Here is a 25,560-nt window from a genome sequence, read left to right on the forward strand (position 1 = left end):
AGACAATAGACCATTTCATGTTGTCTTGCAGGCGTTTTTCTGTTATAAGAAAACGACTACTCGAAATCCCGCTTCGCAGTATTGGCCTAAATTTATCAGTGCCTGTGATCCTATAGCCTCCATTATTGAGTTCAGCCAGAGAAATGTTTGCTTGGCAATCCGAAATGACCTAATTTAAACCAGTCGATTATCGTGTTAGACTGATCGTCCTCCCTCCCCACCACAGCTTTCTTTTACTTGTCTATTTATTTATTATTAGATTTTGTTATGCACGGTTTCCTGCTGATTTTTTTTTTCCGACACACAATAATTTTACTTTTTAAGCTCCAATGTTGAAATCATTAACTCCCTTGTTTTTATACACCGAATTTAACCACCCGATTCATGGCGAATCCCCCACTGTGGGCATGCGCCAGAACGACTCAGGAGAACAACAACCCATATATCAAACAAATTTACACAGAGCCCAAATTCACTCATAATAATTAAATTCTGGGTCATTACGTGCCAAAATCACGATCTCATTATGGGGTACGCACTTGTATTACGAAACACAGATAGTTGAATTGCGAATTGAGAAATTGGCATGTAGTCTCTCGTGCAATGGGGGCACGTTAAAGATCCTCACGTGGTCAAAATTAATCCAGAGTCCCCACTACACTACGGCGTGCCTCATAATGAAATCATGGATTTGGCGCGTGAAACACCACAAATCAATTCAATTCAACGCGGGATCCATGTGTTCGTCCAGGAACTGGATCGTCTGCGTAATAACCGCTGTTCTTCTGCACCAGAATGATTCAGAATAGTATCAAGAAACATGTTTTGTGTTATGTTCAAATTATAACCCAGAACTATCACATCTGAAGCGCATGCACACACCTATAGCATTCACTCTAAAGCTTGACTTATTTTCATATCCCGCTTGCATCAGGCGGAAGATCCAGAAGAAAGTAATGGTGCACAGCACAATCGTCTTTCGTATTCGAAGTATCGAAAACTCGCGCACCCCTAATGAATATTGAGAGCGGATGAAAACCGAAACTCAATAGCGCTCTGTACAGCCCCTCGGTAACAATAAAATTTAAGTTTTAGTTCAGAAAAGAAACAATAAAGTTTGGATTACATCTTCTTAAAGAAAACATTTTTTTTCTTGTGCTTATTTCACGTCACCATCGCAGAGCAGCTACGAAGCTACCGTTGCATAGCGGTGACGCTGTGTTTAGAAATGGCGGACGAGGGCCATTTGAAATACGATTCGTGTGGGGATAGCCCCATTATTCGTTCCTGCAACGAGCAAATCGATTTTGAAAGGTACAGAAAAATGGTCCAGTGGTACATCGACAAGGTAAGAATGGTTGTTTTGCGGCTAGCATTCTTCTGTACGCACTGTTCGCGTGTTTCATACCATTGCAATACATACTGTACGTTTCTTTTCACGTGGAATCTCTCGCATGAAACCAAGGCAGGTGTAATGTAGCGATTTCTTTCGCTAGGTTTTATTCCTTTTATATGATCCACTGCTCAGGATCGGCCGATCCTGCTGATGGCATATTGGGAGCACCCTTCGAACCCCTGAAATAAATGGAAAGGAATTGAAAGGAAAGGAATCATATCATCCAAGCCCCCCCAAAAAAGTACAGGGACCAGTGATTCCGCGATAAAGCCAGTTTTCTTCTCCGCCTATGAATGCATAAATGTACTAGCCTTAAATTGAGGACTGCAGCCCAAACCTTGCAGTGCCAACTTTCCAGTGCAACCGTCAGTTTCAGTTTGTGTGCCTGATTTAAGAATACTTCCCTCGGCGTGCCTGTGCTCCGTACACTTTTGCTCGCTGATTTCACGTCACTAACGACATCACACTCATACCGACAAAATTGATCGCAATGGCTTCTCTCGCAGCACCAGTACACGACTGCATTGTTCTGGGCTGACAAGCTCGCATCGCTGTCAAGAGGTTCGTTTTGTCTGTTGCTGCAAATTTCGCATTCTCCTCTCTCTTTTCTCGCGCTGCTTCGGTTTCATTGCGATCGCCGCTCATTTTTGCTTGCTTCTCCAGAAAACGCGGATGATATTTATACGATGGCACATTGTCTGTACCTGACGAAGCAGTACCACAGAGCAGCGCACTGCATCGAAAGTAGAAACCTGCACAAGGCGAGTGTTATCACGGTTGCTCGTGCGCGAGTTGCAAAACACAGCGAGTTGAAGCAGTGGTGCGCTTCTTTTTCTTTCGACAGGCAAATCTCAATTTCAAGATATTAGCGGTGTCCAGCAGGGTGAGTTTTCACGTCTCTGTGGCGTGGAATGGCGTGCGCTGTGCTCGTTTGCTGCGTGTGTGTGCATGTGTATTATAACGCATGTCTTTCTGAGAAGTTGTTTCTTAGACGGTGTCTGCTTGTTCTGCCCGCTGAGGTCAGTAATGCCTGTTCAGATTGCAGGCAAGGAGTACAAAGAGGCAATTGAAATCTCGGAAGCACCACTCTTGGATGCCTGCCACGCGGAGAGTATCGGTGCTGACTCCATCTCTCAACATCGGGTAAGTTAGCTTAGTGCATTAGCTCACCTTTTTTTTTTTTCTTCTCTCCTGCGCTTGGTGCATGGGGAACTACATATGTGGTTGCACGCATGTTTTGCTCGTACTTGTGCACAAGCTGTATAAACCCTCTTAATGTGGGCAAGTTTCATGTTGGTGCAGTTTCAATTTGTCAGAGAGAGGCCTTCCCATTCAAAGTATGAGCGAGACTGAACAGCAGGTAATGCACTGTTACGTCTTTGTAATGATGTCGCACAGCTCAGTATGTGCAACCTAAGGGTCCAGAATGTTCCAATGTTTATGTACTCTGCTATGCTGATGGACGTCTTGCAGCAGGAGCATTGCGCTGCACTACATGCGGAAAAAGCGGAGCTGTATCTTGAGGCCGCGAGCAGCTTGAAGCCTACTTCAAGAAGAGTCCAAAGTAGTTTCACCAGCAGCTTTGTCAGAGGCTGAGCTGGATGATCTCCAGTTTATAAAAAATTACTCGGAGAGTTGTGAGCAGTCTCACCTCACCAAATACCCACTATCAAGGAGTCTAGTGGCTGGCACAGAGACGCACCAACAGCAGCAGTTTTCAAGAACAAGCTTGCATGTTATATGGATACAAGCATGGGACAAGAAGCTGTGGTGCAAACATCTCTACGCACACCAAGAAGGAACTTTCGGGAAAACGCAGCAGGTGTTTTTTCTGCACATCAAGAGGACACCAGAATAAAAATCCTCGTGTCATTCGACTTCCACATTCTTAACTAGTCTCGCATGCACAGTTTACATTACTGACCCATTATTGGCGAGTGTTGCCTACAGGCAAAATAGCAAAATAATTTTTTGTCTTGCCGGGATTCAGTTTGAGTATGAAGTTTCTGGCAAAATTTTTTCGGCCAACACTTAATTACAGGCAGCAAACGTAATTTGTTGGTTTAGAGCAAGAACACAGGATGAGAAAGCAGAAGTTTGGCAAGCGACTCGCTTTCTTTTGAATGCATGGTCAGAGGAGATGGACGAGTACAAGATTTCCAGCTGCATTGGTGTAAAACACGTGATGTAAAGCAAATGAAATGTACATCTTTGGTTCACGTGTGACGGGAGCTGGGTGTAAAAATTATAAAGTCATAGGTTACTTGGGGTGAAATCCGCTTCCAGCTTTCTGCATGGTGTTGTCCTCTTACTAGTGAAAAAGCTTCTGCAAGATATTTTTTGTTATCGTTGATTATGCTTATTCTTTATGTGTTTTGCACATTTAGATAGAAAATAAATGTTTTTTTTTTTCTGGTGTTTATAAGTGCCATCAATAAAGACCTAATGCAGCTCTGAAGCATAGCCCAGAATAACGTTGGCCAGATTACTTGCACACACAAGTGTGAACCTGCCTGCACAATAGCAGCAATAAATTTCTAAGCTCAAGAGTGTTGGTCTGGCATGCTGAGGTTACAATTTGCTTTACTTTTGTGGTAATAGTCAAGGTATCGACTTTTTTAACAAGTGAGGCAAGAGGCCTTTAAACAGTTACGTGATTCAGTAGTGCAAAGACGGTTCGAAGTGCAGACGACAGACACGGCGCTGTCGCCTACACTTCAATCTGTATTTTGTGCTGTTTGATCAGTTTCAACATGCACCAATGAGCCCTGTTCCAGCGTGCTGAAACACTTTGCGGAATGTTGTCGGCCCTTAGCTTTGCTCTTTGGCATTGCACCGTCACAGCGTTGCCTTGTATAGCAGAATCATTGCTACAAATGATGTCTTATGGGTGAAAACACTTCTCGCACATGTGAATGTTTGGAGAATTGCCAGAGAAGCTCCTGCTTTCTCGCCACAGTGTAACTCGTTTCCACTTCTCACTCCATTCAGTGCCACCTGGCAAAGCAGCGAACAGCACCTTTTTGTCTGTCCTTCTGTAGGCAGAGTGACAGTTCAGTACACAATAGGTCTTCGGCATTGTTCATTGAGCATTTGAGCTTCTCCGCACACAGTAAAATGTAGAAAGTGATTAAATTCACGTAGAAAACTACGCCAACACACCACCAAGCTTCACCACCACTTGCTGAGTGCCCCCTTACGACAGGTGGCGCTACTGCGTATTCATGGTTGGCAGCATACAGAGCTCTCCCATTGGATGACGGATAACTTCTTTTGACCTGCAAATATTAAAGTACTCTGCTTAGGCTGACTTTCTACAGTGGTAGGGGTCTGCATGATATTTTATTCAATTTTGATAAGTTTCTAATCATGTGTCCACCCCCTTGCTCTCATTTCACAGTTGGAGGCATCATTACACCTGCTCAAAGGGAAGGCAAATGAGGCTATTGAGAACCGCACAGTTGCTGCAGAGTGCTACAAAAAAGCGCTGGCCCTCGACATTCACTGCTACGAAGCATTCGAAGCACTGGTGAAGCATCAGATGCTTTCGCGAGAAGAAGGTTAGTTATCTGGTGTGTGCAAAAAGAAAAGTGATGAGTGACCGGGCTGTGGGATGCTGAAACATGCACGTCATTGATGCACATCTTGCCAAGTGCAAAACGCTGAAGAAAGTCCATGCTAGATTGGTGATGGTTTTAGAGCGCAGCTCTTACGCGGTCATTCCTGCGGCGAGTGTCGGCGGTGCAACCGAGCGAACTACCACAGTGAAAGATGAAAGAGCGAACATGGAGTGGGAAATGAAAGATGTGAGCCACGAACAGCAAGGACCAATGAAAGCAGCCCCTTCATTTACGTGCACCTGGGAAACTGGTGTCATGCGGACCTGCCCGACTGCTCAATACATACTTGCATCAGGTCTCAGTAGGACCACTCGTTTCATACTATCGTGTGCTCATATCAGGTCGCGCTTGTGCTTGTTTGGTTTGCTTGGCTTGGTCTCGTTTGCGCTTGTTTCAATTGTCATGGTTTGCGAATGTTTTGTAATCTGATTGCATGCGTGACGCGAATTGTATAGTACTTTCTAGAAGCCACGCGGCACCAGTTATTACTCGGGAGCCTTCGACGAGTCATGTATAAAAGCCTACGTGCTTGACCTGCAGATCATATTTTCGACGATTGCCAACTTCGCTACATGTCTCTCTCAAATTCTTTGCCTCAATATATTGAAAAATGAAAACACATATAGAGCTGCGCTCAAATCTCGCGTTGGGGAGTATCATAATCGTCAGTGAATTTTTTATTGTCACAGAATTACACTCTTGAAGGCATGTTCAGTAATGTGGTTTTGAATTACGTTTAGTTGGAGCTGTGAAGTAGCATTCTCTAGACCAGAGGAATCATGCAGAGGAGTGGTTATATGCGTTTCAACATTTTGTTATGCAATATATGAGCTTGTACAAAGCCGTAATACTGGTTCGTTCAATAAATATTTCCTTGGCACACAATGCTAGCAAGAACAGACTGTAATAACTTATGTTTAGTCATGGTTACGGTGGAGTGATGTTCTGAGCTTAAGAGATTCACTGCATAATTTGATTAGACATTTCACAAATCCTACATTTTCCAGTAGGGTCACTTCTAAGGACATATGATGGTGGAGTGATGAGACTGCCGTCTAGAAAAGGAATGTAGTAGTAGTGGACTTCGTGTCAGAGGCACAGGCAGGATATTTATGATGGGAAGCAAGAGATGGAAGCTGCAGCACGTTTTCTTGGTACTGGCATGCAAAACAAGTAACATGCAAACAACTTCAGCTGCAAGAATCAGTACAAACAGGAGGTAGCAGAGGCAGGCACATCAACTATCTCCTTCAGTGATGAATTATGATTTAATGTACTTAACCATTTCAGATGCCACTTTATTCTGTTGATTGAAAACTTATTCACCAGATTTCTTGCATCTTCAGAATCATAGAAAGTGTACAGCTGTAGAAAAGATAAATAATTTTCTATTCTTTAGTTATTTTTGTCAGGTTTACGGAATGTGGACTCCACGTGAAAAGTAACTTCAGCAGCATCAAATATGAGAACATAAACTGTTTCCTTTTGTCAAAAGCTAGAAAAGCACTTATCCAGCCACTTGAAAATTATGCCTGGTGCATGACATTGTGAAGAACTGTGGAAGAAGTGAACTCACTACATACAACACATTGACACCAAGTAAAAACATCCAGCCATATGCCGCTCATTGTTCTGAAACATCTTGCACATGTTATGAAAAATTACAGCACAGTTCCGTTCATAAATGTTTCAAGATGTGTGTGACACATTTAAAATGTCATTACATTCATCATTGCTTTTGTTGTCGATTCACTATCTTGGTATACACAATTGTGTACACAGCGTTTGACAAGGGTTAAGGTGCCCAAATTTAAATATTTGTTCGGTAATATAGTTCAAACTTTTCAGAGAAAAGTTTAGGACCTGTAGCATGACTTTGGGTCACGCGCCACTCTACTAAAATTAATTGATTATGAATATTGACAGGACAGGTGACCCGACATATCATGAAAAGGACTGAAATAGTTGTTACAAGCAGATGCCTTCGTTATTATTGACTGGACGGCCTTTTCATGCAAGAAAAAACTCAAATTACAACAGCACTGATATGGTGCAGTTCATCAAACTTCTTGTCAAACCTGGTAGTGTAACTCTTAGAATGCTATCATTGTTTTGCATTATCATCACTACTGAGGTAGAGAGCTACGTTTACATGGAGCTCCATGTTTAAGATTTTTTTTCTTGTTGTCACTAGTCCTGACATTCACAGCTAGGTTGCTTCTCCATGTGGAGACACTATGGCTGAAAGGGCTGATGTGACCAACTGAGATATGCAAATATGATAATCAAAGGCGTGACTAACAATAAAGAATCTGTGCTGCAGTGAAGCATGCAGTGGGAAAAGGTGCCCTTGGCTTCTTCACAAATGACGTTATGTCAGTATGTAAGATTTTTCAAATTGGAAGACGCGTGCAATGGAAGTCCTTGTTGTAAAGAATTTCATCATCGTCACTTCAGCCTATTTATGTCCACTGCAGGACAAAGGCCTTTCCCAGTGATCTCAAGTTACCCTTGCCTTGCGCAGGCTGACCCTATATTATGGCTGCAAATTTCCTAATTTTATCACGCCACCCAATTCTCTGCCGTCCTCAATTGCACTTCGCTTCTGGCCTGTTCTGTTGCTTTAATAGACGGCAGATTATCTGCTCTGTGAATTAAGTCGCCTGCCAACTCCATTTTGGTTTGTTAATTGTCAACTAGAATATCGGGTGCCCTTGTCTGTTCTCTAATCGACACCACTGTCTTTGTGTCTCTTAACCTTGTGCCTATAATTTTTTGTTGCATTGCTTGTTGCCTGGTCCTTCTCAAGTTTCTGCCCCATATGTTAGTACCAATAGAATGCAACGATTGTATACTATTACCTTTAATAATTTCAAAGTGCAGTTACATTCTTTTAAAGCCTGTGATCACACCTCGTAAGCTGAAGAGCAGGTGAAATTCAAGGGTTAAGGTAGCAAGCTGTGGGTGGGTCATTCAAGGTCGTTACCATCTGATGTGTTGGCCTTGCACGAGGAGCTGTTTGGAACGAGTTGAAGTTGTGTGTGGTTGGTCTTGTGCTGAAAAAGTTCTTACATTTTAAGGAGACTTTGAATAGGTGATTATATTGAAAGTGGTAGGCTGCACTTCGGATATTGCAATTAGGTGCCATCCTCAAAAGAGCTGTAGCTTTGAGCTGCAGATAGCCAGCCAAAATTGGGAAAGTGGGAGGGAGTATGCCGATAAATTGTATTGTATCGTGTGCCATTTAGCATTTCTTTCCATGCTGTTGTAACTACAGAGGTGGGTTACTGTGACAACAGAGGTGAACTAGAATTGTTACTAAGGGCGTACTCGTCAGTGCTGCTTCAAGGCCAGACAGCTTGCCAGATTTGTAGAGGGACAGGCAAGCAAAGGAATGCTGTGACATTTTTAATAATGGCATTTAATATATCTCTTTATCAATTTCTTTTGGGCTTACTAATGGCTGTGAATTATTTTTGACAAAAGGCTTACGGCATAGGTGAGCTACTTTTGCAAATACCGTAACTATGTAGGTTACGTTAATATCGCTTCCAAGGCCAAATAGATGGCCAGATTTTTTAAAGTGAAATGGAGTGTGCATGTAATAAACAGTGTGACCAGTTGTATATTATTTCACCTTATAGCAGTTATGTCGTTATTGCTCCCAGAAAACATTGATTACTTGAGTCTTATTTTGTGAGGTTTGCAGAAGCCTATAAGCATGGCACCTTTTTGACGTGAACATTTGCAGAGGAGAGTGTCCTTAACCTGCTGACCATGGCCATGGGTGCATCTTGCGAAGACAGCGAGTTTGTCCGGCTGCTTTATGGGACAAAAGTTAAGAAGGTACGTCTCTTGCATTGCTCGGTGGCGTGACCCATTTATGTCGCGCTCAAGCATGGTACTGTATTTTGGCTCATGTAATCTGCGGGAAGCGTTTCGTAAAGTTAAGCCAGAATGACCTGTTCTGCTTTAACGTAAGAAAATTTTGACTTGTTGCATTTGCTGACTTCATTGTAAGATCTTTCCACCGCTCGTCAGTGCTTTCTACATCTTTCAAATCAAAAGTCTGGCGAATGTTGTCTGGTCGAGGACACTCGTGGTAAAGTGATAAACAATGCGATGATTGAGGCAAGATTTGCTTAAAAGTCGTTTCTTACTTTGTTGGCACTTGGAGCACAATCCAAAAAATAATATATGAATACACGATCTTTCATTAACAAATCCTTTTGCATATAGTAAAGCTTTCAGTTGGCCCCTTCTAAAGAAAGCATTCAGTTTCACATATAGCACTTGTCAAAAGCTAGAGGAAGTTTCTAAAAACTATCTATGGCATTTCTTAATACGGCATAACATTAATGGCAACCATTCTTCCTTAACACTTTAACAATTGTAAATTTTAATAAATGCTGCAGTCTTCTAAGACAGGCAGGAAAATATGCTAATGTACAGTTTAAATTTTAATTGGAGTGTACTAAATATATTAAATACATTCTGTAGGTTAAATGTCGTTCGCTATTGTTATTTTTGCACGGGGCATGCCTCCTGTTTGGGCTTGTTTACAAGTTATAATGTTATGTCCTAAGTTCATCTGGTCATTGTGAAGATGCAAGCTGAATTAAGGTACCTTACCCTCAGGCGCAATTTCACAGCAATAAGTTGCGTATTGCCCTGAAGCTGCACCCGAAGTAAAAAGTCGCTTCTAAATGTATAATGGCTGAACACACGAAACAAAATAAATTCTGGAGCCTCGCTTTGTGTCACCGATGTGTGAAACAGTGTGATAAAGAGAGGACATGAAGACAAATGATGACAACATGTGACGCTGTTTCAGCTGGCTGAAACAGCCTCAAAAGCAATCAAAATCGGTTCACACAAACGTGCATAACAAAACTAGTGCATGTATACAGAGCTGCTCTTGCCTACTGGTACATTAAATGTGCCGCTATAGGGTGGCGCAAGTTCTACTAAAACTTAATTATCTATCTGTTGAACATTAATTAAAACAGTTAGCAAGCTTTCCATACAGATTTCATATGCGAAGGTGCTGAATCCTCTTGTTCTTGTGTGTCAGCAGTTCTGATAGACTGCTTCCAAAACTATGCCACTGTGCGAAGCCTGTGTGGTTTACGCATACATATATCTTTTTTTAGTATCACGATTATATGTGCTGTCACAGGTTTTACTAGCAAAAATATGGTATATCTTTGTATTCTTGGTGTTATCTAGTATGAAGTTATTGTTGAGCTGAATGTCTTTGAAGCTTTTCTTTTGTTATGTTTCCTTCCATGTTTGCAGTATGACAAGCCAGACCCGTCTGAGCTTCCAGGCGAGCTGTCTCAGCTGAGCGATAACCTCGATATTGCCACAGCCGTGGCTGAAAAGTGCTACTATAATTGTGACTACAAGCGCTGCTATGCCATCACTTCTTTGTGAGTACCTGTTGCGTTGTTTCTATTTTTTCAAACAATTATCATGGGCTGCGAAGAAAATGAGAGCAGACATTATGTTGCACAGAACTTGAGCACTTGTTAACAAAGAACTCCTTTAAGGCAGCTAAGCAGAACATAATTAAGGACTGTAATTATTTAGGGCATGCGAATACCTAATCATAAGTTTCAAAATTTTCAAATATTGAGATGAATATTGAATATTGGAAAATTATTTCACAATATTTAATGCTTCCAAATTTTGGGCAAGAATATATTGTGCTGCGCATGCTTGGCAGTCTCCTAGTATTGCATGACAAGAATGTAACAAGCCATCATTAATGTAGGTACATAAAAGTCAGGGTGTACAATACGGTCTACTCATATTAAAGGCAACAACAAATTAGAATGCCAGCACTGATTGCAGATCAGTTCTATGATATTGCTACGGAATAGTATTTCCAATGACGAAGAGGCGAGCAGTAAGAAGACGACGACAACGATTGGAGGCTAGCACGGGCAGTTGCCTTTTGTCCAAGTGTGGCGTATTACATTGTAAATATACTTGTATATAGCTTTTCGTCTGCGTCTTCCTATGTAACATATCTGGTGGAGGTGGACGTTCCCTGTACCTCGTCACGGAGCTTCGCAGTGGACGGTACGTCGCGCCTTCCTTCATGGCTCCCGGCGATGACAACTCGACTCAGCTGATCCTCCTCTACCATCGCAGTCGGCAACTTGTACCATCGCCGACTTACAGAAAATGATTGCGCCCGACGTGCCGTCCGAGCCGTACGTGAGCTCTACCGCGTTCTGTTTTCCTACCACAATATTTTTTACTTTAACGATCGTCCTTTGGCCCAAACTACAGCTGTTAAACATCGCATTAATACCGGCGATGCCCCTCCTATTCATCGCCGCCCGTATTGAGTGTCACCGGCTGAGCGTCAAGTTATTCACGCCGAAGTCCGCAAAATGCTTGCCAAGAACATTATTCAGCCGTCATGTAGTCCATGGGCGTCACCTGTTGTACTGGTAAAAAAGAAGGATAGCTCATGGTGCTTTTGCATGGATTATTGGCACCTTAACAGGGTTACCAAAAAGGACGTGTATCCCCTACCTCAGATTGATGACGCCCTTGACTGCCTCCATGGTGCTCGCTATTTCTCCTCTATTGACCTTCGCTGCGGCTACTGGCAGATTGCCGTGGACGATCTTGACCGCAAGAAGACTGCTTTTATAACACCCGACGGTCTTTATCAATTCAAAGTGATGCCGTTCGGTCTATGTAACGCTCCTGCCACTTTTGAACGCATGATGGACTCCCTTCTTCACGGTTTCAAATGGTCCACGTGCCTGGGCTACTTGGACGACGTTATAGTATTCTCCCCAACGTTCGCTACGCACCTCGAGCGCCTCTCAGCAGTCCTGGATGTTTTCTGTCGAGCCGGTCTGCAACTCAACACATCGAAGTGCCAATTCGGCCGTCGCCAGATTATTGTTCTTGGGCTTACCGTGTCTGGCCCTAGTTTGGGCAGGTTGCAAAATTCCGCCCATACTTATATGGCCAACCCTTTACCCTTGTCACAGACCATCACGCGCTTTGCTGGTTATGCTCACTGAAACATCCTACAGGAAGACTTGGTCGCTGGGCCTTGCGCCTCCAAGAATATTCATATACTGTCACCTACAAATCTGGACGACTACACAAGGACGCTGACTGCCTGTCTCATTTCCTGGTAGACGAGCCTGACGACGCGAACAGTAGTACCGCCAACGGATCTGATCTTCTTGTCATGCCAAAGCATCTATGACAGACTGTGCTCTTTGAGATGCATGACGCACCCACTGCAGGACATCTCGGGATAACCTGCACGTACGACCTCGTCCGCCGCCGCTTCTGTTGGCCTGGTCTCGCTCGCTCCGTCCGATGTTATGTTGCTGCCTGTGATCCCTGCCAGCGTTGGAAAACACCCCAGGTGCTACCTGCTGGTCATCACCAGCTGATCACCGTCCCTGTGGAACCGTTCTTTCGTGTTGGATTAGACCTCCTCAGTCCCTTTCCTACGTCATCCTCTGGGAACAAATGGGTTCCCAGAAATGGGTTCCCGTCGCAACTGATTACGCCACCCGATATGCTATCACGCAGGCTCTCCCTACCAGTTGCGCCACTGATGACGCGGACTTTCTCTTGCGTGACATTATCTTACTTCATGGCCCCCGCGACAGCTGCTTACCGACCGTGGTCGTAACTTCCTCTCGAAAGTTATCGCCGACATTGTGCGTCCCTGCTCCACTCAACACAAGCTGACTACCTCATACCATCCTCAAACCAATGGCCTGACAGAGCGGGTAAACCGTACTCTTACCGATATGCTGTCCAAGTACGTTTCCAAAGACCACCACGACTGGGACATTGCCCTTTCTTACGTCACATTTGCTTATAATTCTTCCCGGCATGACACCGCCGGATTTTCTCCATTTTATCTACTCTACGGATGCGAACCGACCTTGCCCCTTGACACGGCACTTCCTCCTGCTGTGATCTCAACAAGGGAGTATGCGCGCGACACCATCGCCCTCACCAACCATGCGCGCCAGCTTGCGTGTGCTCGACTGACAGACTCGCAAACCACTCAGCAGCGTCTGTACAATGCCCGCCACCATGACGTACAGTTTTCGCCTGGTGCACCCCTGCTCCTGTGGTCGCCCTCTCCTCACGTCGGACTTTCAGAAAAGCTCCTTTTGTGATACACGGGGCCCTACCACGTGCTGCGCTAGGTGGCGCTTTTGACGTACGAAATTGCTCCTGTGAGCTCAACCTCGTCATCTACTCTGGCATCTAGTGATGTCGTGCACGTCAGTAAGCTCAAGGCCTACTACACTGCATCTGAGTACGGCCTTTAGTCGCTCCGGGACGACGCTTTTGCCGCTGGGTGTAGTGCTACGGAATAGTATTTTCAATGACGAAGAGGTGAGCAGTAAGAAGACGACGATGACGATTGGAGGCTAGCACGGGCGGTTGCCTCTTGGCCAAGTGCGGCGTATTACGTTGTAAATATACTTGTATATAGCTTTTCATCTGCGTCGTCTTACGTAACAATATGAAGGTGTGGAAAATAATTTTTTTAATCAATTGAATTTCTGTTAAATAGAATCAAGTGCTTTTTTCCTCAGAAACTAATGTATTAGTGACATTGTGTTGTACGGAATACCAATGAGGTTCTCAGTTGAATTGTGGACTTGTGTATTTATTTAGGGCATAGAAATTTTTGCTTTGCTGTTTTTGTTCTTGTTTCCAAAAGGCAGATGGGCGGTCCTAACTTTACGGCAGGTGGGTTATCATAAGGCCAATCTGTGGAACAGACGAAAGGACCTAGCATTACACGACTCAATCACTGCACCACGTGTAGCCGGCACTGTCGGTGAAGAGCAGGCAGTGTTTCATTTGAAAGCTTTAGCGTTTTTGGTATTCGGTTAAAGGCTACTCGATTGGGCGTTCTTTCCTGATGAGCAGAAGTGTGAACGTAAAAGGCCTGCATGGTGCAGGTACCTGGTGTCACAGAGCTCACTCAGACAAACACACAGCTAATATTGCAGTAATCAAATGCATGTTACTTTGCTGCTGGTGCAAATTGTTGTCAACATGATTACGCTGCTGCCAAACATACATGCCAGCAGTGAAGTAGAATGCGTGGTTACTTTAACATTAGCTCTGTGCCACCAGGTAGCTGCACCATGCAGGCCGTTCACGTTTGCACCTCCGCTCATCTGGAAAAACACCCAGTCTGCTTGCATTTACCCGAATACTCAAAACACCAAAACCCTCCAATGTCAGATTCGGCGTGATTTCCCACCTGCCAAATAATTTAAATTCGGAGGATCATGGCAAGTTGGTGCGACGCTTACGCCCCCCCCCCTACCCACTTCTTTCCTCCACTGTCCACGCAAATACATGCAACCGGGTGATTACACTTTCACGCCCGCCATGTAAATCCAAAGCTAGTCTTATGACGGGTTGCTTGAAGCTACAAAAGGGCCGATGTGCGTCTACGAATGGCGTCGGGAATGAGAGGTCACCGTTGGTTCTGTCATAAAGTTGGCGGCCATGAATTACTTGGTTGCCATCCCATGCGCTTGCTTTCGTTTGCGAGGCAGTTTGTCAGCTTTCCGAGTGCAATGAGGCTGTTGCAAACAGATCTGCGTCTATTTGGCTCCAAACTGTAACTTTAGTTCCCGCCGCCCGATGAAGCAGAAGCAGTGCTATTAAGCCCTAATAGCCTAGGCAGTGTACACGGAATGAAAATCCACTGCTAGCTGGTGTGGTAACAGTCTACACGCCATCATTGCCATCAGTCTACACGCCTCGTAGCAAGTCGGCTGCCGCGTCAGCCGGAATGGCCTGTCCACAGTGCACTTGGCTTTCCTTCTGTTCCGGAAACGAAGTGCAACACTCATTAGGGTGGCATCGAGCACGAGGGGCTCCGCAGAGCACATATGGTGCTGCGCGCCGAATACCGAATATGCTGAATAGTAGATATTCGATTCGCAAATCGAATTATTCAAACATTCACTATTCGATTCGGTGATATTTGAGTATTTGCACACCCCTAGTAAACATACAGTCAACATCTGTTAATTCAACCTTGACGGGACTGAGGAAATTAATCGAAAGGTCAAAATGAAGAAGAGGTAGCAAAAAAAAAATGTCTACACACACCGCTACTTTATTCAGTAGAAATATTTGCTTGATTCTAACAGGCCCCCGAATGTAAAGTACACTCAACCGAATTTTGTTGTGTACGTGACTTTTTCCACAAGGAAAATTTAACATGCCTTTGATTCTGGCAGTCAGAAAATGGTGAAATCTGGGAAGTTTAGTCTCACAGAATGCAAATTTAGTTACACTTGTGCATCGTTGTCACTCTCGAACGGCACTTTATCGTTGTCTATGGACCACAACACGTCCCCCTTCGTATGGTCCATCGTACGCTTGATATTCTGCTGCTACCGAACGAGTCTGAAACAGTTGCAAGCGGGATTGTGGCCCACGCCAGGATTAAGCACTTCACTTATTCTTCCTGCAATGCTTGCAATTTTTGGGAGAGCTGAAAACACCTGGCACAACATTGTTGTTGTCAGTTTATTTTTTGAACGAGCTTTTATAATCAGAGACTAAAAGTGGTATGCTACCTTCCCTACGATATATGCCACATGTGCATTTGCCTAGCAGTCCTTTATAGCTAATAGTCACGCCTTGGAGAAGCTGCTCTAGGTTTCGCTTTTGCTAAGGTGAAAATTGTAGAACTTCAGAAGCTGTAATTGTCTGTGAGATAATGTTTTTGGGATTGCAATGGCAAAACACATTAATTTCTGCATGCAGGTAGCAAAACTGTAGGCCCACATAAGTGTAATCATCATCATCATGATTATATTTATGTCCACTGCAGGACGAAGGCCTCTCCCAGCAATCTCCAATTACCCCTGTGCTGCGCCAACAGATTCCTACTAGCATCTGCAAATTTCCTCGTTTCGTCGCTACTTGTGCTGAAGAACATTTATTCAGTCGCAGACTTGGAGTGTGATAAAGAATATGACCTTGGCCAACGTAGAGATTTTTCTAAACTGTTGCAAGGCCGTGTGTATCTCTCCGATTTGCCCCTCTGATTTCTGCCAAGAATGATGTGGTTGCCTTTGTTTTTGCAGGGTGGCTTTTGTGATGCTAGTAAAATAAAAACACAGCATTCTCCATGTCTGCTTATACCAGTTGGGCAACAAGTCACCATAGTGCCCTATAGTTGCAGGCTGCTCCAGCAGCTTCATTATGGCCTCCAAACTAAGAGCAGTTGCTGGGGCTAGGGGCCTCATTTTATCAATAAAGAGTCCAGAAGCCTGCAGTCTTTTTCTTAACCTTGACATCAACTGTCTGATAAAATTATACGCAGCGATCTCGGAGGTTGTGTGCGTCAGCGTGCTTGCCGACTTCAATATATGTGGTTGAATCACACGTGCCAAGTTTGCACGTGCAAATGTCTCCCAGCGTCAAACAAAACTGCTGTCTGCATAGGATCAGCATCATCAATTTCTGTGGCACTTGGATAGACGAGCATCTGCAAGCAAGCCATCAGCTCCCATATTGTCACGAAAATGTTTGAGCTTCTGCGAGCGAACAGTGGTAGAAACTGTCGTGCTCGTGTTTTTATAAGCAACTGGTTGCTGTGCAGTGGCGTGCACACAGACACGATAGTCTGTGGCTGATTGAAACTGGCACAGGCTGATGTTTTGTTGGACGCACTTGTTCTAGCTTGTGGGATGTGACGTAACGCAGATGCCAATCGTTGCCATTGGCAGGAGAAAAGTATGTGTGAAATGGTGGCCTAATAATTTGAGCGTTGGGCTGATATGCTGAGGGGCCAAGGTTCGATCCCACTATGGGACACTTCCATTTTCATTTTTTGACGAAGCCTGAAACAGTGCGAGACAGGCAGCAGTACAAAATGCCTGGCATGAGCCAAAAAAATGCTTCACTATATATATATATATTTAAAAAAAAAAAAGTGGTATTGTGGGACCGTAATCGTTGCAGAAATAAGGGAGGTTTTAGTGACTGTGTATGCAAGCGTCTAAGTAAAGTCTGTGCTGGCGTTGTTCAGTTTCTCACTATCATCCTTCAAATTCACGGAACTTTCGTTTAATTTTGAATCATGATATTCAATATGAGCTCAGGAGATTATGTGTCATGCTTGTTATTATCAGATGGCATTACCTGGACCAGATGAAAATTACTCCTGCATAAGATTAGCATGTGCCAATGCTTGCCATGTTGTCTTTATTGCAGGGTGCTTAGTAGAGACCCCTATCTCATGGAATGTCTGCCTGTGCACATATCTTGCCTGATGGAGCTTGGAAAGTCTAACGGTAAGCCACATCATCAGCCTAATTTGTCCCACTGCAAGACAAAGGCCTCTCCCAGCAACCTGTTTTGTATATAAACATCCTATAAACAAGCATGCCGGGGATCTCCACCAAACGCCTGGAGGAGCTTGGCATACACAGCACAATATGGAACATGAAAGCTCTCCTTCACCTCCCGCTGTTATCAACCCATAGAAAACTATCTCGCATATGTCTTTTCCATAAAATCTACTACCATAACACATATTTACGCTCTATCTTTGTCCAACCACCACCATACATTTCATCTCGCATAGACCACCGCCAAAAGGTAAACATTCCGCACTGCAACACCGTCGGCTTTTCATACTCATTTCTTCCCCAAACGAGCAAAGATTGGAATAACTTACCCGCATTACTTACAAGCATTATTGACACCAATAACTTTAAAAGCACACTTCAAAGCTTCATGTTATAAATAATTGTTGCGTTTGCTTGTTCTGTATAATAACTGCTTTTATGCCATTGTTTTACATTATTGCTTGTATTTTTTATATCGTATGTTCTTTCCTTTCTTTATTTTGTTCCGCCATGTATTTTTGCCACGCTCACAAGTTTCTATTTACCATTCTTGTTTTGTATACGATGTTTTTTGCCATGTTGTTTGCCTTCCCTCCTTATTTTGTGATTGCCTCTGTATTTACTTACTTTGCCCCTCCCCTCTGCAATGTACAACCGTACCTTGAGGGTATGATAAATAAATAAATAAAATAAATAAAATAAATAAATAATATGCTAACTGAGAGGCGCAGCGGGCGAGTCAGGGGGAGCGGTTAGCGTTCACAGAGCTGGGAAGAGCCGTCCTACGACACTTAGGCCACCCTGTGCCACTGAACGGAAGGGCGCGAAAGGAACGCATGCCCTCGGTCATTTGTGAGCATCTGCATTGTGCCGGCGTCCAGAAACGTGCATCCCGAGCACAATAGACGCCACCGACCAGTATGCCAACTCTCACGGCATGTGGTACATGGATGTGGCCAGGTACAACGACGGAGATGCCCACGACGTCAGCACCATGGAGTGTGCCCTCCGTGATATCACCGCGGCAACAATACAGTGCATAGACACCTCAGGAGCTAAAGAGGCGGCCATAGCCACGCTCACGGACCCCCAAAGAAAGCACGTCACGATAATCATGGACTCGCACGAAGCGTGACGTAACTATGCTGCTGGTAGAATTTTGTGAGGAATGATCTCCATATGAAAGACCTCTTTCTGAAATGGCCACAACAGCATGGGCACCCGGATGGGGCTTTCTTGCTAGGAAGGTGAAGGCCCACGTCTCGGCTCAAGGGCACACTCGCCGAGCTTCACAGTAACACAACCGTGATGAGGAGAGTTCGGAAGCTATCCCGAAACAATTTCATGCCATACTTCAGCGCTACAGACTGCTGCGAAGAAAATATCCCCCACCGCGCGACTCCCTCACACACGCCGAAGCAGTTTCGTGGAGGCAGGTACAGGCAAACACATTCCCGCATCGCACACTATGTCACGCCATGTAACCCACACAATACACAAAAATGCCCTGATTGCAATGCTTCGGCCACGCGCTACGGCGCCACTTGGGCATGCCAGCTCATGAGCACCAACCTTACAATCACGCATCCCACCATGCAAGTGTGGGAAACCTCGCGTCGAGTCCCAAGACTAGCTTGATCTAGTCGTGAGAGCATGCCAGGCAGTCACGGCTCATGGGTTCCTGGACTGAAGACTCCACCCATGCCCATGGCCCATGAAAGGACCCTCTAGTTTCCCTCTATTTTGTTAAATGTTTTCTCTTTCTCACTCTTGTATCAGCCACCGAAATCCTACGCCTGCAAGTTTACTAACTTCTTCACACCACCTACTTCTCTGCCCTCTTCGACTGCGCTTCCCTTCCCTTGGCACCTGTTCCTCTCATAGGCCATCTCCTCTATACACCACGTGACCTGCCCAACTCCTTCCTCGTAATATCAGCTGGAATATATTGTTCACCCCTGTTTGTTCTCTAATCCGTGTCACTGTCTTCCTGTCGCTTAACGTTACGCCTAGCATTGTTAGTTCCATCACTGTGCGGTCCCTAACTTCTTCTCAAGCTTCTTTGTTAACCTCCAAGCTTCTGCCCCATATGTTCATACCAGTAGAATGCAATGATTGGGCATACAGTTGAACCCACTTATAACGATACTGATTTTAACAATATATCGGTTATAACAATGAGAAGCTGCTGTACTGTCAACTTTTGTATGTTTTACTTGGTGAAATAACCTGCTTACTACAATGCCCCGATGCCACATTATCGGTTATAATGATGAAGTCTGGTTGCTGGGTGTCCGAGCCGAAAGGTAGTGAAGTGTGAAATCCTTAAAAAGAAAAAAAAAAGGAAAACAAGAAAGTCGAGCCGCTGCACGATGGGCCGCTGCTGCAACAGCCACCGCGCACTCACTTTCCAGCCATCTCGGCGCATCTCTCTCCCGTTTCCCTTCTACCCCTCCGAACACGAATGGACCACACCAACTGTGCTGCTCGCAAATTGTTCGCATGTTTCTCGCTGGCTCCTCATTCAGCGCATTTCTGCAAACAGCTTAACTACTCGTGTTCTTCTTTATTGGTTGCATCAAAATTGTTCCTGGCCACGCTGTTTCTCAGCCTCGTTTGATTTTCTGCCGAAATGGAAGATGGCTGATCCGCCTGCTGATCATCGGCGATGCACAGTGTTGCCAGTGAAAAGAAAGCGCACGGCTATAGATATGGAATCGAAGTGCTTCTAACCGATGAGCCGATCGTCGCGAACGTGCTTGCGTCAGCGATGACTCAATAGGGCAGGCTGCCTCAACGTTTTCCTCAGAGGAGCTTCTCTTAAAAAGCGTGCAAGGCTGACGGACATAGGGTTTTCTCGTGCATTCCAAATAGAAGTATGTGGCGAGATGCTTGTGGCGATCTTGCCTCAGCGTTTCTTCTGGATTTCTCAAGCTGACAGGCTGCCACGGCAGCCTTCTCACAATTTTTTAAAATGCCCTTTTTGGGGCCACCAAAGTGATGCCTCTGTGGTGCTCGCATATCACTTGCCACCCATTACTCTTCTTTGCAGTTGTTATAGCAGTGCCATTCTTTCACGCTGACAGCCGTGGCTTGTTACACACAATCGAAGTGCCCAGGAAGCAGTTAAACGAGTGAACACAATCAGCAGCCAGGCGGAGGAAGGTGGTGGGGAGGGGCAATGGCCTCCCCGCCATTATAGTTGTCTCACAACAGCTCTGCCATCCTCCTATTTTGATTTTTTTTATGCAATCCGGTTATAACAGTGGAGTTTTTGTGGCACTTGAATATTGTTATAAGTGGGTTCGACTGTATTTCTTTTCCAGGATAGCAGTAAGCTGCCAGTCATGACACTCAGAATGCCTGCCATATATGCTCTAGCCTGTTCTTATTCTTCTGGAAGTTTCTTTCGTATGCTCTGTGTCTTTTTTAAATAACTGGTCTAGATATATGTTCTCGTGAACACCTTCCAGAGGCTGACAACCAATCACAATTTCTTGTCCTCTTGCCAGATTATTAAACTTTGCCTTACACACTAAAAAAAAAAAAAGAAGTTTGTACCCTTTGTAGTGCATTGTGTGCCTATACAGTAAATGTCAATTGTTTTGCTTGCGTTTCCTTTTTTGAAAGCTCTGTGCTCGCTACTTTTCTGCTAAGAATGCCATGCCATACTGATAACATGCATTTTACATGCATGTACCATTCCATGCATGCACCATTACAGAAAGGAATGGCATTTAAGGTAGATGACATTTATTGCTTGGGGGCGTGTTAAGCCCCAAAGGAGCAAGTTTTATTTAGAGTGTAGTGTTCCACATATTGATCTTAAAACCTACTCTTAGAGTTTGTCGATCAAGGACTTCAATCATTTCTTGCTAGTGATGTGAAGCCTGTAATTTTTTTTTACTACTTGTCATTGTGCGGTCCTTGGTAATGGTAAGCCTTGTAGCCAATGTTTAATCGTGATCTCACTGTTTGCAGTACTTCTTTAATGGCTAACCTTCTGTGGTTTGTATTTGACAGATCTGTTCCACCTGGCTCACAAGCTTGTGGATATGTATCCCGAAAATGCTGTAAGTGTGCTTTTTTTTTCTTATTGTGATAGCAATTACATGGACTTTCCAGGCACATTTCCGCCGTCGTCATCGTCATTAGCATTGTCATGATGTTCTGTATAAAGTCCAAGTGCGATAACACGGTGGCCATGCACCGTATGCTGTAGGTATGAGTGAAAGTGTGCAAGGGTGAGCCGAATATGGTGGCTTTATCTCACTCATGAAACGGGGGAAGGTAGTGAGGAAGAGTGCTGCCTCTGATTGCACATAAAGGAAGGGGGGGGGGGGAGAGAGTGTTTCTATTCCTGCGGTGGCTGCATATGGCGCGAGTGTGTGCGGCTGCGCGAGTCCAATCTTGAAAGCAATCTGTGATAAGTCCAGAGCCTAAGTGGACCGAGGGCTCATAGTTTCATGTGCGCTGTGTTCTCGCCACTTAGTTTGCATTGAAGCAAGAGGCTGCAGGAAGTTTTGATTCACTTGCTGCTGCTGCTGCACTTCCGTGCGGCAGTGTTTTGATAGGGAGTGTCCCTGCTCATCGAGTGAGGTGTTTTTATGTTTGCCTATGCCTGCATGCCACCATGCTTGTTAATTTAGTTAGTAAGCGAATGTTTACAAGGTTATAAGGCTGATAAAACTACTGTCTTTATCTTGTATAGCTGTCTACTACATTGCTATTGCAATCGATGCTTTTCCTTTTCGGCGAAACTGTGGCTTTTTTTGTACCACTGTATATGTATTTATGAGGAGCCAGCTTTTGTTGCTGCTATGAGATTTGTTACGGATACTGGAGGTGCGACAACTTTAGCTTCTTTCGAAATTTTTTTCAAGCACATATAGTTGCTTGCACGTTGTCACAGCAGAACACAGCCTCAATTTTGTTTGGTATTGGCATTATCTTCTGTCTACTTTGCCAAGTTGTGTACTCGGTATGAGACAGAACAACGTTAAAGTGTTGTTGTAGTACACGAAAACAAAGTACAAGAAAACTGGCGCATTATTAAAGTGAAGCTTTCTTAGCCTAGTCCTTCCACTTTGGTGTCTGTTTCTGAGTGCTCTCTACTTGCTGCGAGCATGTGTACTTATCGATGGCGAGTGGAAGCTGTCACTGAATAATAAGAGAAATTACATTTTTGATGGTTGGTTTCCAACCTGGATTCTCCAGCACAGAAGCCCCAATGTTCTAACCACGAATGCATACTTACAGACGCATGCCTAAAGAGGAGAATAAAACACCTTTATGCATTTCCCTCAAGCAAGCCACTTGTAGCGTTAGGCGCCGTTCTATAGTGGCAATTTACTTCTAAAATATGAGCACCTGAATCTTCTAGTTGATGATGAAGATACTAAAAGCTATGGAACACGTTTGTCGCCAAAATTCACTGCACATCTCTCATTGCATATTGGCCAACTCTCCAGAATTGTCCGGGAGACTCCTGAATTCCGGCCAATTCTGCCGACTGCACAGATGCGACCGTAAATCACCCCAAAACAGCCCCTAATCTACTGCAAAAGAAAGGGAAAGAAATGAAATATTCATGACATAATAATGATCTTAAAAATTCGGCATGCAGTCACAACCATGGCATTCGCCTTATGCACAAGGTAGCAGAAGTCCTATTTAAATCCGAGTCTTTCCTGCGCAGCGAGTCTAGGACTCACTCAGTTCATATTGAAACATGTGTTGCCTAATGAGTGGTTCATTTAAATCAGCTTTGCTGTAATACAGCAGTGTCATGCCGTGAAGCATAGTAAAAGTGCAAATGGGCCACTGTCACCAGATATATGGTACGTGTTCCTTAATTATGCACGTGCATACACGCCGCCTCCCATCACAGTACGATTGCTGAGATGACAAGTAACTTTACTGGCAGCCATTCAAAATTTTTCTTTTGTCATTGTTGTGACCCCTGAAAAAAAGCAAAAATGCTTTTTTTTTATTGGCAATTTCTTTTTCCGCAAATCTCCAAAATGGCAAATCTCAAAAATTTCGAGGTTCCCGGGTCAGCAGGCATGTCACTGCATTGTAGCGATGTGGCATGTTTCTACAATGTTGAGGACATTGTGTCCTGTGATTCAACACAATTTAATGCTGAATAAAATTTACGCTTGCCCATGCTAGGTCCACTGTTGTGGATGTGGGACCCGTTTGTTACTGAAATGTCCAGCCTCTCTCTTGTAATGCACCACTCTGTCTGCTTATTCATGAATGCTTTGCATGCACCGATTCCCTCATTGCATGAGATCTGCATAATTTTTGTACATACCATCAACTTCCGTTAATTTTAGCTAACAAGACCGGCAAAGCTGATCGAAATATCCAGCAGGTCAGATTAAAAGAGAGGCAGGAAAAACACTCAAACACACGTCTGCTTCATTTGGCAGCATAGTCAATGAGTGCTTATTTGGACATTATTCGGAGAGCCCCCTGGCACCACAGATTTAATGTATAACGACGACCAAAATTTCGGACACCTTACAGCATGTTATGTGATCATTCGGGCTCCAACTGCATGACCATGTGCTAATATGGCCGCCAAGTCAAGCAGAAATAGTGATATTTTCATTTTGAGACGTTTACCTGCATGATCATGTAGGAAACCAAAACTAGCGAAGCCTAGTCGGTCTAGTAGTCGCCAATGAGAATTCAGTAAATGCATTGACTACTTTTGTCTATCTGTAGCGATACCTCCCTCTTAATTTTATGTCATTCTTATCGGACACTGTTCATGGCCAACTTGTCCTATTGATAACTTGTGCAGAGTGTCCCTCTGATCATTGATGTGGGGTGAAACGTGGGAAAAGGAATAGCATAAAATGTATTGCTTGAAAATGGGGGCCTTGGAATGTTTTGGCCAAGGGCAGTCGTATCTGCATTCAGGGGGGCGGGGGGGCAGGGGGGGGCAGGGGGGGCAGGGGGGGCAGGGGGGCAGTCGTATGTGCACAAGTCTTTCCGAACGAGATGGAACTGACACTGAAGCGCCGCCCAAGGCTGAGGCATCGGATGTGAGGAAGGTGCATTGGCAGAGATTTTTGCTCAAAGGGCAAATCCTCAGAGTGGCGAGATGGGCCACCAGAACAATGTGGTCCTGAGCCACGTGTAAAATAGGCGACCTTGGAAGCGGCCTTGCTCTATGGTTGGAAAGCGCTTATACGGTGCCTCCTTTTTGCTACAGCAAATGCATCTGCGATCAGCTAGAAATCGTTTGTATACGTTGCACAGGAAAGCTATTGATGGCTCTTTTGCCGCTGCACTTGCAATATTTGCAGCTTAGCAGTTGCGAATACATGCTCATGATCTATGGGAGTGCAAACGGAAACATGCAAGAACGAATCTAAGTGCAAATATAGAATAAATAAATGGATGCAAACTACAACCTTTCTTACTTCATGAAAATCTGTATGTGAACTTTACAACTGCTGTTGCTACGTTATACTTTTTTTCCCTTATTGTTTGCATGATACTGCAAACCTTCTCATCACTTTTCTCTCTTCCGTATGTGTGAGAATTTGTTTATTTTTATTTTTTGGGGGGGGGGGTGGGGGTTCTCACTAAAAAGTCAGCGCAAGGCATGTCAATAGAGTCAGTCTAAGCCAATTTCGTATATCTCAAATGCCTGAAAACATGCTTGAATTATCTGGGGTATACGCATTCTGCTGATCGTGGCAGGTGGCACGACATAGTATTTCTCAATGGTTCTGACATCGTGGTTTCGGAGTCTCCCATACGCATGCGGCCATGAACGCGGCTAGATCGCTTTTGAAAGATACTTTCATTTCGTAACATTTCATGTTACTAGCACCGGGTGCATCGATGGGGGCAGCATTTTTGCGCAGTGATATGATGGCATGCTTGGCACTTTGCCAAGGGTGCCATTGTTGGTCGGCATTGAAGTGTCTTGTGCTAGGCAAGCGAAAAGTAGCGTGTTTGGCACTATGTCAAGAATGCTCCTAACGCCAATGCTTTTTGCGCTATCGTAACACGAAATTGAATGGGTCTCCGAAAGTGACAATCCGAGAAGATGGCGCGTCTTTTTTGGACAGTTGTGTAATAATTTCACTAACCTTTGACCAAATTCTGTATTTCA

The 25,560-nt window shown here is 44.4% G+C and overlaps 1 protein-coding gene across 1 annotated transcript in view; it reads left to right on the forward strand.

Moving 5' to 3' along the window:
• The first annotated feature begins 1,220 nt into the window (after window positions 1-1,220).
• Cdc16 (cell division cycle protein 16) overlaps window positions 1,221-25,560 on the forward strand; it is a 56,803-nt gene continuing 32,463 nt past the window's right edge. The window contains exons 1-10 of the mRNA XM_075693640.1: window positions 1,221-1,348; window positions 1,903-1,957; window positions 2,060-2,157; window positions 2,241-2,279; window positions 2,435-2,539; window positions 4,797-4,956; window positions 8,768-8,862; window positions 10,315-10,448; window positions 17,284-17,363; window positions 21,444-21,493. Of these exons, the coding sequence (XP_075549755.1) occupies window positions 1,229-1,348; window positions 1,903-1,957; window positions 2,060-2,157; window positions 2,241-2,279; window positions 2,435-2,539; window positions 4,797-4,956; window positions 8,768-8,862; window positions 10,315-10,448; window positions 17,284-17,363; window positions 21,444-21,493 (936 nt within the window). The 5' untranslated portion in view covers window positions 1,221-1,228. The remainder of the gene's footprint in view (window positions 1,349-1,902; window positions 1,958-2,059; window positions 2,158-2,240; window positions 2,280-2,434; window positions 2,540-4,796; window positions 4,957-8,767; window positions 8,863-10,314; window positions 10,449-17,283; window positions 17,364-21,443; window positions 21,494-25,560) is intronic.

This window comes from Dermacentor variabilis, chromosome 5, assembly GCF_050947875.1.
Source record: "Dermacentor variabilis isolate Ectoservices chromosome 5, ASM5094787v1, whole genome shotgun sequence".
Taxonomy (NCBI): Eukaryota; Metazoa; Arthropoda; class Arachnida; order Ixodida; family Ixodidae; genus Dermacentor; species Dermacentor variabilis.